The sequence below is a fragment of the Phoxinus phoxinus genome, assembly GCF_949152265.1.
Source record: "Phoxinus phoxinus genome assembly, chromosome: 17".
Lineage (NCBI taxonomy): Eukaryota > Metazoa > Chordata > Actinopteri > Cypriniformes > Leuciscidae > Phoxinus > Phoxinus phoxinus.
In genome coordinates, this window is record NC_136892.1 from 22553233 (window position 1) to 22568979 (window position 15747).

The 15747-nt window shown below is 38.6% G+C and overlaps 1 protein-coding gene across 6 annotated transcripts in view; it reads left to right on the top strand.

Annotated features, from left to right (window-relative positions):
* Window positions 1-9075, top strand: part of barhl1b (BarH-like homeobox 1b) — a 29454-nt gene extending 20379 nt beyond the window's left edge. For 5 of the 6 annotated variants that reach the window (XM_079586112.1, XM_079586114.1, XM_079586113.1 and 2 more), the window contains 4 exons: window positions 165-278; window positions 3507-4643; window positions 6218-6440; window positions 7453-9075. In XM_079586112.1, coding sequence (XP_079442238.1) covers window positions 4190-4643; window positions 6218-6440; window positions 7453-7744 — 969 coding nt within the window. In that variant the 5' untranslated portion in view covers window positions 165-278; window positions 3507-4189 and the 3' untranslated portion in view covers window positions 7745-9075. Of the gene's footprint in view, window positions 1-164; window positions 279-3339; window positions 4644-6217; window positions 6441-7452 lie in introns of those variants that run through there. The other variant, XM_079586116.1, reaches the window with a different exon arrangement.
* Window positions 9076-15747: the final 6672 nt, after the last annotated feature.

Below are 15747 nucleotides of genomic sequence, written 5' to 3' on the forward strand. Positions count from 1 at the left end.
CGTGCTAGCGATCTTTCCACCCTCCCCCAAGGCCCTTCCTTACACCCCCCCACCTCACCCCACCTCTGGCACCCCCATCTATCAGCACTCGCCCCACCAGCTTCTGCCATTTCACTCTCTCATTCTTGCTCCCTTCATAATTTTCCCCTTCTTTTTTTTTTAAGGTAGGTGTATCTCTTCTGCAAATTACTGACACAAAACGGGGTGGCGCACCGGCGGTCCCGAGCCTGAGTGCTGGCGGTCCCGAACCCCCTGTCAGCTTTAATGAGCCAATAAAGGTATATTTCTCCAGCGTGAATGCGCTAAAGTCTTTCTTGTGTGACAGCTGACTGGGAAATGTGAGTGTTAACCTTATAAAAGATTCAGCGGTTCTCATTATTTTCTGTCAAATCTCACACCTGATGGCTTTAAGGTGCATCATTTGCATCGCTGACTGGTCCAGGGTGTGCCCGTTTTTTTCCCCCGCACAATGTTTGTTTGTTGACTGAAGTCAACATTTCGTTCCTTTTACACATCTTTTTTTATTTTTTATCCAAGGCATGTTTTACTCAATGTTTCAAAATGACAGCGATGCCAAAGTTTATCCAGGAACGACGTACCATTTTCCTGAACATATCCAAATATATATTTAACAAACATGGAACAGAATAAATAAATGAAATTCAAAACATTGTTTTCACCTGAGGTGAGGCGAGATCAAACGTCTTTGAAGCCTCTTGCCACTCATCTCTTCCTCAAATCTTCAAACAATCAGAGGATGTACATTAAATACAAGTGTTTGAGTGACAGATTTTTCGAGGACGTTTCTGTGCATCTCCATTTGGTGCGTCAGGTTCCTGATTTTCTGTCCTCTATATGAATTGTTCTTTCAACAAACTGTCCAACTTGTGCGATTTACTCCGGTTGCAGGATTCCAGGATTTCTGTGAAAGGTTTGGTATGGTGGTATTAAGTCAATCGCTAAAGCTTTATCATAGAAGTCATAAAATAAATTACAATGTGGTATGACTTTTTGCAGAAGTATGTGTGTGTGTGTGTGTGTGTGTGTGTGTGTGTGTACTAATGCATTTATCTATAGCTCATAATCAGATTAATGCAAATTAATCAGATTTGCTTAATATTTATAGCTTTTACTTATTATACAAACATTTTGGTAACACATTGGTAAAACAATTGTAGTCAAATTAAAATTTTATTTAAAATTGAATAACATGCAAAAATAAATAAAAGATCGAGTAGGCTACATACCAGGCCATAGTGCTGAAAAGAGTTTTCAAACCATTCAAGGTTTTTGACTGGACAATTGAAGGAAAACTAATGCAAAGCAGAGGCCTTATACTCTAAGACAGCCATTAATCACTTTATCTGTATTGGTTAACTGATAAAAGATAAAAATTCGTTTTTATTAAACATTTTAAGTTAAAAAAAAATGTTTTATTAAGTCTCAGCGCACCTGTTGTCACTGCACTAAGAGGTCTGGGTTTTATTTATAAAGCCAAAAACATGCCACAGATAGGCTAGATAACTCCTGTCATGGCCTGCCACAGAGACTTAAGAAAAGAAAGATCGCCATCACACGCAGTGGGCATCCTTATGAGACTCTAAACTAAAGTGAGTGCGCTTGCACCCCGCCTCATCGTGACAGCTTGCAGCCGCGTTGACACCCCTTGGGAGCGGGGAGCGGATTCACTAACCTGCCGTTGTCTGCGGCCGAATAGCGCTTCCAATCTGCTGTTCTGATGGGGGGCTCGATTATTGGGACCTGTCGAAAAACACGAGGGGCTAACTGTTTGAGAGAAAGACGTGAAAGGCAGGACAATAGTTTTTCATGGATGTTAGAGTTTTGTGTCACGCTGGGCTTTCAGAAAGAGTAGTCGCCCTCATTATTGCTCATTAACATTGCATAAATTAGATAGTTGTTATGAACTAAACGACACGGTTGTTCGATAATCGCGTTTTGTGCATTGGAAAAAGAAAAGAACACTAACAGCCCTGTGTTATGGTAGCCTATTAAAGCACAAATACAACTCGTATTTTGATCTTGACGATTAATGATAGAACTAAGCACGAATAGTAGTGCAGTAGCCTAGTGGCTTAATAGCCTGTAAGTAATTAGGCCTATTACTTTTTTTTTTTTTATATCACCGGTCATTATTAGGCTACTATGGGTTGTTGTTCCTGTTGTTTTGTTGACAGTAGTGTTTCTATAGTTTACACAATTTAAACATAAGAAAGCCGTTCCGATATAGGCTATAAGTATAAAATCATATAATATATCAAGTGTGTAAAAAATATGCTAGGCCACAAAAATAGTTTCCTTAATACACTTGAGAGTAAACAACATATTTATTTTTATTTTTAAATGGCCTATTATATATTATGCCGTTTTGCATTACAAATATCAAGAATTTAATCCATTCGACCATACTAAAATATTTATGTGAAAATGTGAAATTATTAAAACTTTAATAATTAAAACACAGTCTTGAGGGTTCTCTCTGTTTTATGATTGTCATGTCACATGACACCAAAATGGCTTCCTGCATGTTGGTTATGCCACACTAACTTTGATTTGGCTGACAAAAAAGTAAAATATTGGTAATCATTTATATATTAAAATATGTTTTGCATCTCTGCTTAAACTTTGTATGCTAACATTCCTACCCCCCCCCCCCCCCCCCCCCTTATTTTTTTTAAAATCCAGCTTTTGAATGAGAATTGTTTTGTTACATCTTGTTAGGCTACAATCAGATAGGCTATTATGATACTTTAATCCCTCTATATAAATAAATATAAAATTACTTTAATACAGAAAGAAACTGAAAACATTTTTATCATAACAAAAGTGTATTTATGTAATTTCGTGTATGAATTGGATTTCTTTGTGTATTTTTTAATAAAAATGAGCGTCACGCCATTGGCTGTAAAAAAAAATCTAGATGCCTTCAGGTCAGAATTTTATGTTAGAAGTGTCTTCAAATATTAGAATTAGAATTAAATAACATCAATGCTTAAATTAAACTTTTAGTAGAAACTATAAGGGAATTATATAAGAAAAATGGGAATTGTGAGAAAGTGGTCAAGACGTGACTCCACGCGCGCTATGAGCAGAGGAGAGAAAGAACCTCCCCACTCCTCATAATAACCCCATTATAAGGCTCATCAATGATGTAATGAAAGCAAACAGTGTTGAAAATTGCCTGTAAACAGTTGGATCCCAGTCTCCTAATGAATTCAGTGTCTCTTTTAATCAAAGTGGGCGACCTGTGGGGAGGGGTTTATTGGGCGTGGGGGGGTCCAGTTTCATCTTACCGAGCCAGTCAACACCCCAAAACACCTCCTAACCAATGGAAGCGAGTCGCTGGGGACTCACGTGGAAGGGGTGCTCTTAAAAACCTAGCCACTGAGTTGTGCACAAGTTCATTTGTTAGGCTTTATCTGACTTTCCGTTCCCCAATGTGTGTATTTAACCTGCATTACCTCATTTGTGCTTCTGTCTTCTCGCAGCATTTTTCCCTGCGCTCTACCGTCCAACGATTTCGCATTGCATCACCTGCGCTGGCACAGAATGCACTTGCCTTTTCCATCCGGATTCCACTCTACAACTCGCCACAGCGAACTACTTTTGAACTGATGAAAATTTCAGCTGCTCAATAGCGCGAGGCTCGAGTTGCTGCCGCTTTGCTTCTGTCCGTGGTGCTGAAATGCGCGCGCCCTCTAAGTAGGCTACCTTGTGGTTTTACACTGACACTGTTACTTCAGAACAGCTTTTTGAAATAATTTGATAAATAATTGAAAGCCACCATCGATGCGTCTCGCGTCTTCGAAAAATACCGGGAGTGAAAAAAATTAATTAAATTTGCCAGCCTAGAGTATATTTAGGCTGTATCGATTTTTTTTTTAAGGAGTGAGTGAGGAGCTTAAGAAAAAAAATTGGAGGCAGGGTCTGTGTACTTCATACAGAACCTCCTCAAGAAACCTCCTTTTTCTTTTTAAACTTAAACTAAAAGTCCTCAAGGAAGAAGAAAGTTTTTTTTTTCCCAGACAGGGATGAATATTTCTCATTTCCGATTCCGCTTTGGATTTTTCTCCTGGATAGATCGCTATTAAATCGAGCGCCATTCACGCAGAACTTGGTTGAATACAGATGCTAATCTGAACAGAAGCTTCACGCAAGCAGCAGTGTGGAGATGGAAGCGTCCACCAACGGCTCCAGTTTTGGAATCGACTCCCTGCTATCCCACAGGCCAGGAAGCCCAGTCATCGCGAAGGGGGACAGTTTGGTAGGGGAATGCCGGTCCCCGCTGGAGTTCAGCCCCAGGTCAGACTTAGAGAGCGGTTGTTCTTCTCCTCCGTCTCCGAGGCGGGAGTGCGGTGAGGATGCGGCGCAGAGACAGGGTCACCCGCTCGTGCTCGCGTCCCATTTACAGCACGGCCCGATCTCTGCTGGATCTCAACCTCGGACTGTCACTTCATCCTTCTTAATAAGAGATATTCTGGCTGACTGTAAACCCTTAGCGGCGTGTGCCCCATATTCCAGTAACGGCCAGCCGACACAGGAGACAGGGAGACTGGCATCTAAAATCGCAGACGACTTCATTGAAAAGATCCACAGTAACTCATCGTCAGACAGTGAATACAAAGGTAAAAAATTACAGCTCGCTTTTAATGCTATTTTAGTAGTATAGCACATGAATTATAACTTGACATATTTATATAGCAAAGAGTTTAAGCAGGGTGGCTTGCTGACTATCCTTGGCTATGTTTTTAAAATAATTTATGGGTGGAAATAAAAATAATTTTCATGATCCTGTTATTCATTTCATTTGTTCAATTATAGCTAGTTTTGCTATAAAAAAGCAGATTATATGATAGATAGATAGATAGATAGATAGATAGATAGATAGATAGATAGAAAGCACGACATAATCCTCCTTTTATAGGCTAATAAAAATAAACATTTACAAGCAACTATCGTAATTTTCGTATACAATATATTTACTGAAATAAATGCATAGTGCAAAAATATTGGCTTTAGTGCGTTCAATTTTGTTTATTTGGTTATTCGCTGTTTGCAAGTGTATGTTATTGTACATTTTAACGTGCTTATTAGTTTAAAGCTTATTGCGAGGATCAGGGGAAATGGAAGGTGAACAAAGAAACATCATCAGCAAGATTAATTAAGGATTTGACCAGGTGAAATTTCATCTGAGGAAAAACAGAGTGAAAGACCGTTTCCTGTGACATATCATTAGGTTGATTCCATGATGCAAACACAAAGGCCAGCACTGATAAATGTAGGAATATGCCATAATTCAATCAGGAAGTTTTTTAATTACTATTTAGAATTATTACTATTACAAATAATATTATTGTTATTATATATTTATTTTTTTATATGAGCATTATGATTTGCACGTGTTATGGTTGTTGCTGTTCATGTATTTGGCCTATTGACTGGTGTTGTCGCAACTGATTCTGATCATTTTGTGTTTTCATAATCTTGCTCTCTTTGTGGAAGTAGGGCATGATGGGTCTCAGCTATTCGTCTATACCTTCAGCTATGATTCCAAATATATTTCTACTCTCACATCAAGAAATGATCAGCTTGGCAAGTCTATAGGCGCGGTGATCAAAATTAATGCTCTCCAAATCAAAGCCATTCCATCTCCAGAGCGCTTGTAAAGAGTGCGCGCGCCGCTTTGATTTTTGCCTTTTCTACCCCCTTATATTTCAGGGATTTGATGCAATTTGTCCCAGTGCTAATCAGATTTGTAACGCACGGGGTCGGCCCGCTCTTTATTTCGCTCTTATCCCCGTCCCTGTGAAGTTTCTCCGGTCTCGGTTGAAAGGTTTCCATCCCTTGTGGCTCAATTAGCCGGATTATTGTGCTCCTTGAGATACGACTCAACTACTCGACTGGCAACGTCTCTCGCGTCGTGTCCCTCTCTTTCTGGGTTCAGAGAGAAAAGAGTTTGGTTTAGATGGGAGATAGGGGTAAATTAAATATCACAGCCCTCGTGTATTCAAATTCTGAAAATAAAATCTGAAAACTGCTTGAAAGAATTACAGGCAGGCTGCACGAGAACATCAAGGGTTTAGCATATGTGGAAACCTTTGACAGCATAACGACTTGTCAATACTGAAACACATGGGCTGGCTAACTAACTCGTGTTAAAGTGGATTAATCAATGCCCTTCCGTTATGTGATGTTTCAGTGAAAGAGGAGGGCGACAGGGAGATCTCGAGCAGCAGAGACAGCCCGCAGGTTCGCCTGAAGAAGCCTCGGAAAGCGCGGACCGCCTTCACTGACCATCAGCTCGCCCAGCTGGAGCGCAGTTTTGAGCGTCAGAAGTACCTGAGCGTGCAGGACAGAATGGAGCTGGCAGCATCTCTCAACCTGACCGACACGCAGGTCAAAACCTGGTACCAGAACAGGAGGTGAGCATGTGGTCAGCTGGAAATAAATGCACACATCCCAGAAACATTCAAATAACAATAATAAGGCTGCAGAAATGAAATTGTAATTATTCTGATATCGATGTCTAGGTAATTTCCTCGTATATTTCCAAGGAAATATAAAGGCCTATATCATATTATTTTCCCTTTGATTGTGGAGTCTCCTGCCAAAAACAATAATACATGTCAGGTGACGTCGTTGCATCAGCTTTCCTCCACTAAAACGAAAGGAAATGCTGCAGAATTAATATCCACATTTTTAACATTTAAACATATAATAAAATATTCCAAATTTTACTTTTTCATGTTTGAAGAGGCTCTAACAGTCACATAATTCTTATTTTATAGCTTTAGTAAGAACTACAAAATGGAACCAAAAATAAAATTCGACAAAAGGGGAGAAACAGTAGCAACAATCAAAATACACCAATAGATATATTGTACATCTACAAGTGGTTTGTTTGCACATTTTTTCCATTCTCGCAGCATCTAATTTCTAGATTTGAAATATACCACGTGAACCACGAATGATGCATGCGTCCTCGACAAAATAAAATGACTAATTATTGTTAAAACTAATTACTAGAATATGTGTCATTTAATGCCTGCTTTTTACCTTATATACACAATTAATGTGAATTAAATGTCAAAATACTTGAAGACACTTCCCCATAACTCTCAGCATCCGTCCTTATGGAGAGGCATTTAATCTAATTTCACTTTTATCAACCTTTTAGATGTAAAAGACTCTCCTTAACGTTGAATTGTGTCGTTAAAATTGATATTCATACAGATACTTAGAAATAGGAGATAAATCACAGAGAATTCAGTTTTTATTTCTCTGAACTCTGGGTTTTATGTTTCGCTTGGGAATAGTATGCAATACGGTGATATTTTTTATATTGTCACATATTTGTATAAGTATATAAAACAATAGTCATTGAATATTTTTTTTTCTGTACTGACATTATTCTCTTTCCTCTTGGAAAAAAAGGACGAAGTGGAAGAGGCAAACGGCGGTCGGACTGGAATTGTTAGCGGAGGCTGGAAATTATTCTGCGCTGCAAAGGATGTTCCCCTCGCCGTATTTCTACCCTCAAAGCCTGGTGTCGAATCTGGACCCTGGAGCAGCGCTGTACTTATACAGGGGACCCTCGGCGCCCCCGCCGGCGCTGCAGCGTCCTCTCGTTCCCCGGATTCTCCTGCACGGTCTCCAGGGCGCCAACGAGCCGCCGCCTCTGCCCCCCCTCTCCGGTGTGCTGTCCAGACCAACGCCACCGCGATGAACGCCGCGATTCGGACTCGGTGCAATACATGGCAGCTCTGAACTCCACCATCAAAGAACTATTTTATTGGTGACAAAATATTCGAAATATATTACAAAGCCACAAAAACAAGCTGAGACACAAAAAGTGGTTAGAGACATTTTTTCAACTTTATTTAATTATTTATTTTCGTTGTTTGTTTTTTTAACTTATATGTTTTTGTTTACCCTAAAGATTAAATCTGGAGAAAAAACAAACAGTGAGGCTACTGAACGCAATAATAGCGGGACATGCCTACTTACAGGGACGCTTCGTTTCACAAACTATTGTTATTATTACTTTACCTATAGCCAATAATACAAATGTGAATTGTTGGTGAATCCCTGACGCAAAGATTATTTAAATGGTAGATTCATATTTAATTATCCTGAGATCAAATCCAGGTCACACGTTAATAAATCGTGGGCTTTGTAGTGACCCTCTAAAATGTACAAAGGAAAAGAAGTGTAAATAAGAATATTTTGTTTTATGTTGAAAGACAAATCTCGAATTTTCTCTTTTTGTATCATATTTCCAAGCCTTACGTTAACAGGTGAGATTGACGTGAGCAGCACATTAGAAATCAAAACGTCTCTACAAAATGAAAAAGCAATTTAAATGAAGAAGTGTCACTTTTCTATTTGGCAAACAGTTAAATGGTATACGGAGTTCCATACCTAAACAGAACAAGCAGGTGGATTGGACGAGATGGATTATTAATCGATTATCAATCGATTATTTGTGTGCTGCTTTTTTCGTTTCTGTAATCCTGCACAACTGCCAGCAGTATCACTTTGATGTTGATGGGAAAACGCCAAGTCCTCGTTTCTGATCACTTTGAGATCAACAAGACGTCAAGGAAATGAAGTGTTCGCCCAGGCATTGTGCAATAACTCTGTATAAAACCGTTGAAATATCTTGTCATTCTTTTTGGTGAAGCTGTATATTGAGAATAATGATTTGTGAAGTAATGATTCTCGTAATCCCAAATGATTTTCGTTCGTGCCCCCGTGTGCTTAGCGGTGTGAACTTCTGGAAAACTCTTAAAACTGCTGGATGTGCGGGGGAGGGTGGTCTTTACGCAAGGAGAATTACTTTTATAAATGTGCTAATAAAGATCTTTCATTAATTTACCACTGACTGAGAATGTGGAGGTAGCCTATACAAATACTGGATAAATACACACTCGTGTTCTCACAGACAATTCAATTACACTAAACCAACAGCCAATATAAAAGGTATGCCGGTGCATAATGCGCGTGCCAGACCTGAACACTGCCACATAAAAATGTATGAATTAAGAAAAATCATATTGCAAAACTTACCACTGCACTTTGCAAAAAGGAAAATAACTTGAAACCAATGAAGTTCTACGTGAAATTAATTAAATAAAATAAATCAAACAAATGCATTCTATAATAATTTATTTATTCTATAATCAATCTTTAAGTGATTTAATAATACAATATTACATATGATGTATAGCCTACCTGGAATAAGGTCGAATACAATTTATAATTTTATAATTTATTTAATTATATAGCCTACATTTTATATTTTGGAGGATCAAATAAATGGAATTTATCATTAAAAAGTCATTAAAAATAACGATTTATTTGTACCTCCATATCTGAAATCCAAAGACTTCATGTTTATCTTGAATAGCATAAATTGTCTTAGAGTTTTAATTTTGAAAGTTATAAAGGACTACGTCTCAGCATGAAACACACACACGCAAAAAAAGATTAAGACCAAAAAAAGTAAAACCAATAAAATACGCATATTAGTTGCACTGCTTAGCCCACGTCAAGTCATTGCTTTTGAAATGTATCTGGATTTTTACATAGTAATTTAATGAAAAGGAAAAGTTTGCTTATGAAAATAAACGTAAACAACGCCAGTGATAGCAATATCATAAAATTCGAACTCAGAGAACTATTTTACTGGCAAATGTGTTTGAATAATTTTAAACATGACTGTCAGACATTTTGCTCAAACCCCACACTATTTGGTTAGCATCGTGGATTTAATTTGTCGAACCTATACCAAAAAAAAAAAAAAGTTAATAAGAATGTCGCACCCAAGTAAGCGAACGTTCACCAACCTAACCTTTCAGAAACGCCTGGAGATTTAGGGAACTTAATTCTACCTTCATATTTTAAAGTTAGACGCGACTACCTCTTATTAATAGGTCATACTTTAAATATAATTTTGATCATGAATCATATGAGCCAGTTTCAATACAATTTTAAACGATGTTCCTTTTAATGGCAGCGTGATAAAAAGAGAAATACTGAGGGATTGGGCATTGGGCATCTCGCTCTCTCTCACGCGCACACTCAACACTTGTCAGCCTCCATTGTCTTGTGTCTACAAGAGTAAAGTGACAGACTTCTTTGCACTCTTCTAACAGCATCACCATGTCGTTTCATTTAGTTTTCATAAACAATACGTGGATGAAATATTAATGGTCACCTAAGTGTGTAATTGTTTAAGTGCCCTAAATGATCCCATTTGGAAATGGATTCTTTCCATAGCCTTTCTTGAGAGTGTTGGTTTGCTGCTCTTTGCCAAACGCTCCCAACAGCTGGTCACCGGGCAGTGCTGACTGCGGCTCGGATCAGCAAGGGGACATCTGGTCAGCGGCATGACGGGACCCCCCCTTCATCCCCCCTCCGTGAGCCTAAGACTGACTTTAACCCAACCATGAGACCGGTCCACAGAGCTCAGGGTTTAGGGGCTGCTCTGACAGGGCGACTGAATGGGAAATTAACGAGCAGACAAAAGACCTTAATAGCTTTTAATTGAACGTCGATAACGTGTGATCAGTCGGGCTCCTGCAGCAAACTTTCGCATAGCACATGTCATTCTGCGGGGCTCCTGCCCACGAATCACTCAAGCAGAGAGAACGAGAGAGAAAACATTTTCAACATCATTTTACTTAATGTTTGTTATTGAGGTTGGGAAATTAGCAACAACATCATTTAAAACAGCACAATTTCAAAGTTATTTTTGGCATGTTTATTTTGCGTAAAATATTGCAAAACCATCAAAAATATAATAAACGTTAAATGGCAATAATGTTAATAAAAAAATGCAATAATAATATAAAATACAAGAGAATCAAATAAAATGTTCAGCAAATTTAAGATCACAGGCTTAGTTCACAAACGAAAAAGAAAAAGAAAAAAAAAGACATATCAATTCAGATCAAACATTTAAATTATCACATGGATCTGCACATGATCCAAAAGGAGGCTGATGACCCCCCTCAATATTTATGAAAAGGGTTATTCTTGCGAAGTGCGCAGCTGATTGCAAGAAAAGCTCCTCCGTCTTGTTAATAGACGCAGAGATTTTTGCATGTGAAAGGATAGTGGTAAATCCCTCGGCTCTTACTGAGGATTGTCCCCGGCTCAGGGTTAATGAAGTGCGGATAGAGTCTCGCTGATCTCCCGACAAACAAAAACACAACACGGAGGGCTTAGAGCCGCAGGATCAGTGACTCTGATTAAGCTCATTGACTCAGAATAAAAACCAAACAAAACAGCCTTCAGATGAAATTAAGAGTCAATCAAAGTGCAATTTGCATCGTGATTTGGGCGACTGTCTTTTTCCCATGTTTTTTTTTGACGATTGCCATTTTTTGTCACGTACAGCTTTGTCAAATGAAATTTAATAGGCTATAAGAAAAAGGGATATCTGCATCCTTTTCTATTTATCTGTTTATTTTCTGGACATTAAAACAAACCTGCTCTACATTTAATTAAAATGTATTAACTTAATAATAAAAATAGTAATAACATAATTACACACACACACACACACACACACACACACACACACACACACACACACACACACACACACACACACACACACACACACACACACACACACACACACACACACACACACACACACACACACACACACACACACACACACACACACACACACACACACACATAATGTTATTGCTATTTTTATTAGAATAAATAATTCAGTTGATACATTTGAATTAAATAAATATATATATATATAATTCAAATGTATTATATAATATATATAAATATGGAAACATCTCTAAAGTTTTTCTCTAAAAAAAAGACAGTTACAAGCTTGTAAGACATGGACATATGGAAAAGGTAGTTATTTATAGCATAATATTAGCTTGGTGTTTACATTTTATTTCCATTCACTCAAATATTAATTTAAAAGAAAGTTATATGTATTGATAGTAATCATGATTGCACTTATATGTTAAATCTTCATAATCAGTTCAGGTGTGGAAAGAGATCTGGGAAACTGGGACAGCGATTGGGCAAGGAGATCAGTGGCACCTGCTGCAGGGTCACGACACCCGTGACCCTCAGGGGAAGGTGGTCGGGACACTGTCACCGTGTTACCCTACTCACATTTGTCCTCTGCATAAAGTTGTTTAGTTGGTCAGAGAGACAAGGGGAAATGCTGGAAAAAAAAGAAAAAAAAAACACTGAATAAGCAACGCTCAGACACATTTAGGAAATGGGGGGTACAGCGAAACAATAGAAAGAGATAGAAAGTAGACAGCGAGCGGTTCCCAAGGTACTGTCCTGGGTATCAAATCCAATCCTTGCCTGAAGGTATACTAAGGGTGGAGGTATAAAGGCCTCCGAGTGAGGTAGCAAGATAACTCAGTAATCATTCCTCCAATAAAACCCAAAGCATTTCTAAACTCGGGTCAGGGGCAAAAGGATTGACATACCAATCTTGGCAAATAATGAAAACACTCTTCCCGTAGTCCGAGAGAGGAAGAAGCAGGAAAGAGCGATAGAAAAGAATAGACATAAAAGGTGCTTGTTGCAGGAATCCCCTGCTGTCAGCAATAACAGTCATGTTCGTCCCAGCAGGGGACAATGTAAAGAACACTGGTATTAGGTGACAGGCTGATTATCTAATCAATAAGGGTGGACTGTCGTCGAGCCGGTAACCCCCTGCCTGCACTGTTCTATCACACACATGAGTGAACAAGCGGAGAACTGTCCCATGGGAGTGTTCGTTACCCTGCGGATGTAGACAGCGCTAACAACATCCACCCCCAGGCCTAGCAGAGGGTACTAACAACATCTCTCTCCATCACCCCCATGCTCTATATTGCCACCCAATGGCTGGGAGAAAAACAACCCTTGCTTAACAGCAGCACTAAACAATAGTTTATTACAACTCGGTACAATCGCACAAGCCATTCGGTTGGCATTTGTCAAATATGTCTATTATGCATTAGAATATTTAAAATAATCAGTTTAATAATTAATATTATTGAATTTCGACTACTGTAACACTGTCACAATTCCAACATGTACATATGAAGTAGTTCTTCTGTGTTTGGGCTCATTTAAAGTGGATTAGGTTAGAGAAAGAGGAAGTTTCTGGAGAAGCGTTGTCAACCCCTGGGTCAGAACGGTGGACCCGGTGAGCCCCCGAGTCTCATAAACATAAAGGAAGGAATAGGTATGAATAAAGGATGAGGAAGGGTATACATGTATTTTTAACACCCTTTCCGTGTGAAGGCTGGCAGGAGAATGCATTTTGGGTTTCTGAGGAGGAAGGGGGCAAGAGGAGGGGTGGGTGGGTGGGCAATGTGTTTTTATTTGTTTTGGTTTCTTTTCTTGTCTTTTGTGTTATTGTGCAGAAAACAGCTGTAAGGAGTGTGAGATCGATGAACTTGAAATTTGAATATATGTGACCCTGGATCACAAAAGCAGTCATAAGTCACACGGGTATATTCAATAGCCAACAATACATTATAGACTATGGGTCAAAATTATAGAGTTTTATTTTATGCCAAAAATCATTAGGATATTAAGTAAAGATCATGTTCCATGAAGATATTTTGTAAATTTCCTATCATAAATATATAAAACATTTATTTTTGTGAGTGAATGCAGCCCAATCGCGAACATAAATGTAGAACTTTAAAGGAGATTCTCAATGTTTAGATGGGTTTGCACCCTCAGATTTCAGATTTTCATAGTTGTATCTCTGCCAAATATTGTCCTATCCTAACAAACCATACACCAATGAAAAAAAAAAAATGTACCCATGTGACTGGTTTTGTGGTCCATGGTCACATATACATAATACTAAATAAAAACAGAATATATATATATAAAACAAATCTTATATATATATATAAATATAAAATAATATTACATTTATATATATATATACAATATATCTATATACAATATAAATCTAAATCTGATCTAAATCAAATTTACACACACACAAACACACATATATACACATAAAATGTTAAAATAAAAGTTAAAATAAAGGCAACGAATAAAGAAATGCAGTAAAAGATGTGATAAAGATGTTGAGTCAGGGTTTGTTTAACACTTACTCAGAGACTTTAGCAGGGCTGCCAGTGGCAGTCTGAGGGAAAACCCACAGGGAAGAGTCACACAGACATCGCATCTGCTCTTCAAGTCTATTTTTCATTCATTTACTCTTTTACAAAAAAAATAAAAATAAAATAAAAGCATGTGCTTTATAGCAAAGTACTTTCAGGCACATGACAACGTACAACCTGAAGAGTGACCAAAATCCTCTCTTGGCTGTATGGAGAGAAGTGGTGCACAAGAAGGACATGGCGAGAGATATTTATTTGTTTCAAATAGCTCTTAATTGGACATGGGAGTAGAAAGAATGGACACTACATCCAGTGACCAACCCTTGACTCACCACTGGGACCCAGGGCTGGCCTGGCAGCTGCCTAACTGAGCGATGACTTCAGGCCAGGGCAGGGACCAGGGGCTAACAAGGAAATGATGGAGTGCCAGACCAACTGGCAGAGAAAAAGATGGAAAGGAAAGCAGATTAGCCAAGCTAACTGACTCCTTTTCCAACAAGTCAACCACGGTTAGAAAAAAACAGTAAAATTCTGTCTGACGATAGGGGGAAAGCCACTAGCTGGAGTTTACTCTTAACAAACGTACATTTGATCATCAGAGAACCTGATATTATAAATATTTACATACATCAGAGAGATGTGGGAATTTGCAGACGATTGTCTGCCAGATCAGAATGCAGATTTTCATGGCTGAGACAGTGAGAAAGAGACAACGGCAGCTTCTGTCGGAGCGAGAGGCTTCCCACATTTGAAGTCAGTTGAGAGTGGCAAATGAAATAAAGACGGAAAAGCGTGATGGCACGTAAGGCTCGGAGACGGGTGGGGGGAAAAAAGCTTCAAATGGTTATCAATAAAATTGCCTGTGCCAGGCGCTGCAGTTTAACCTCTTTAGTGCGTTCGGCTTCTCCTAACGGGGCGTGACGTGTGCTGTGGGTGCAGTCTGCTTCATGCCTGTCTTCACAAAGCTCCCTGTCGGTTTGATGGGTTCACAGCTTCTCCTCACACAGGTGCGAGTTCCTTTGGAGTCCCACAGACTTCGGCACAAGACATGACATAAAACAAGAGCCTCTCACACCCCAGCAGAAGAAAAACAGACACATGAAAGGGGGCCGAGACTGACTCTCTGACTTCAGGCTTGTTGTTGATTTGATTTGTATCGAGAGAGCAGCACAACAGCCAATGCATGCGATGCGTTTCACGTTCCTCATTTATTTTATGCATACTTACTGTATATTAATTATTTATCATGATATATATCATTTAAGTTGAAATGACTTAATCATCTAAGTTGATTGTACTTCAAAATTTAAGGCATCAGCTTCTTTTTTTACAGTGCAAATTTTTTCCAGATTTACACTAATTTCAAGTTTACAGATAAATGTAATGATGAATTTTATATATTTATATATACACAAACGCACAAACACAAACAAACACACACACACACACACACACACACACACACACACACACACACACTCACACACACATACACACACACACACACACACACACACACACACATATACTGTATATACTGCATAACTGTATATATATTAATTATTTATCATGACATACTGTATATATA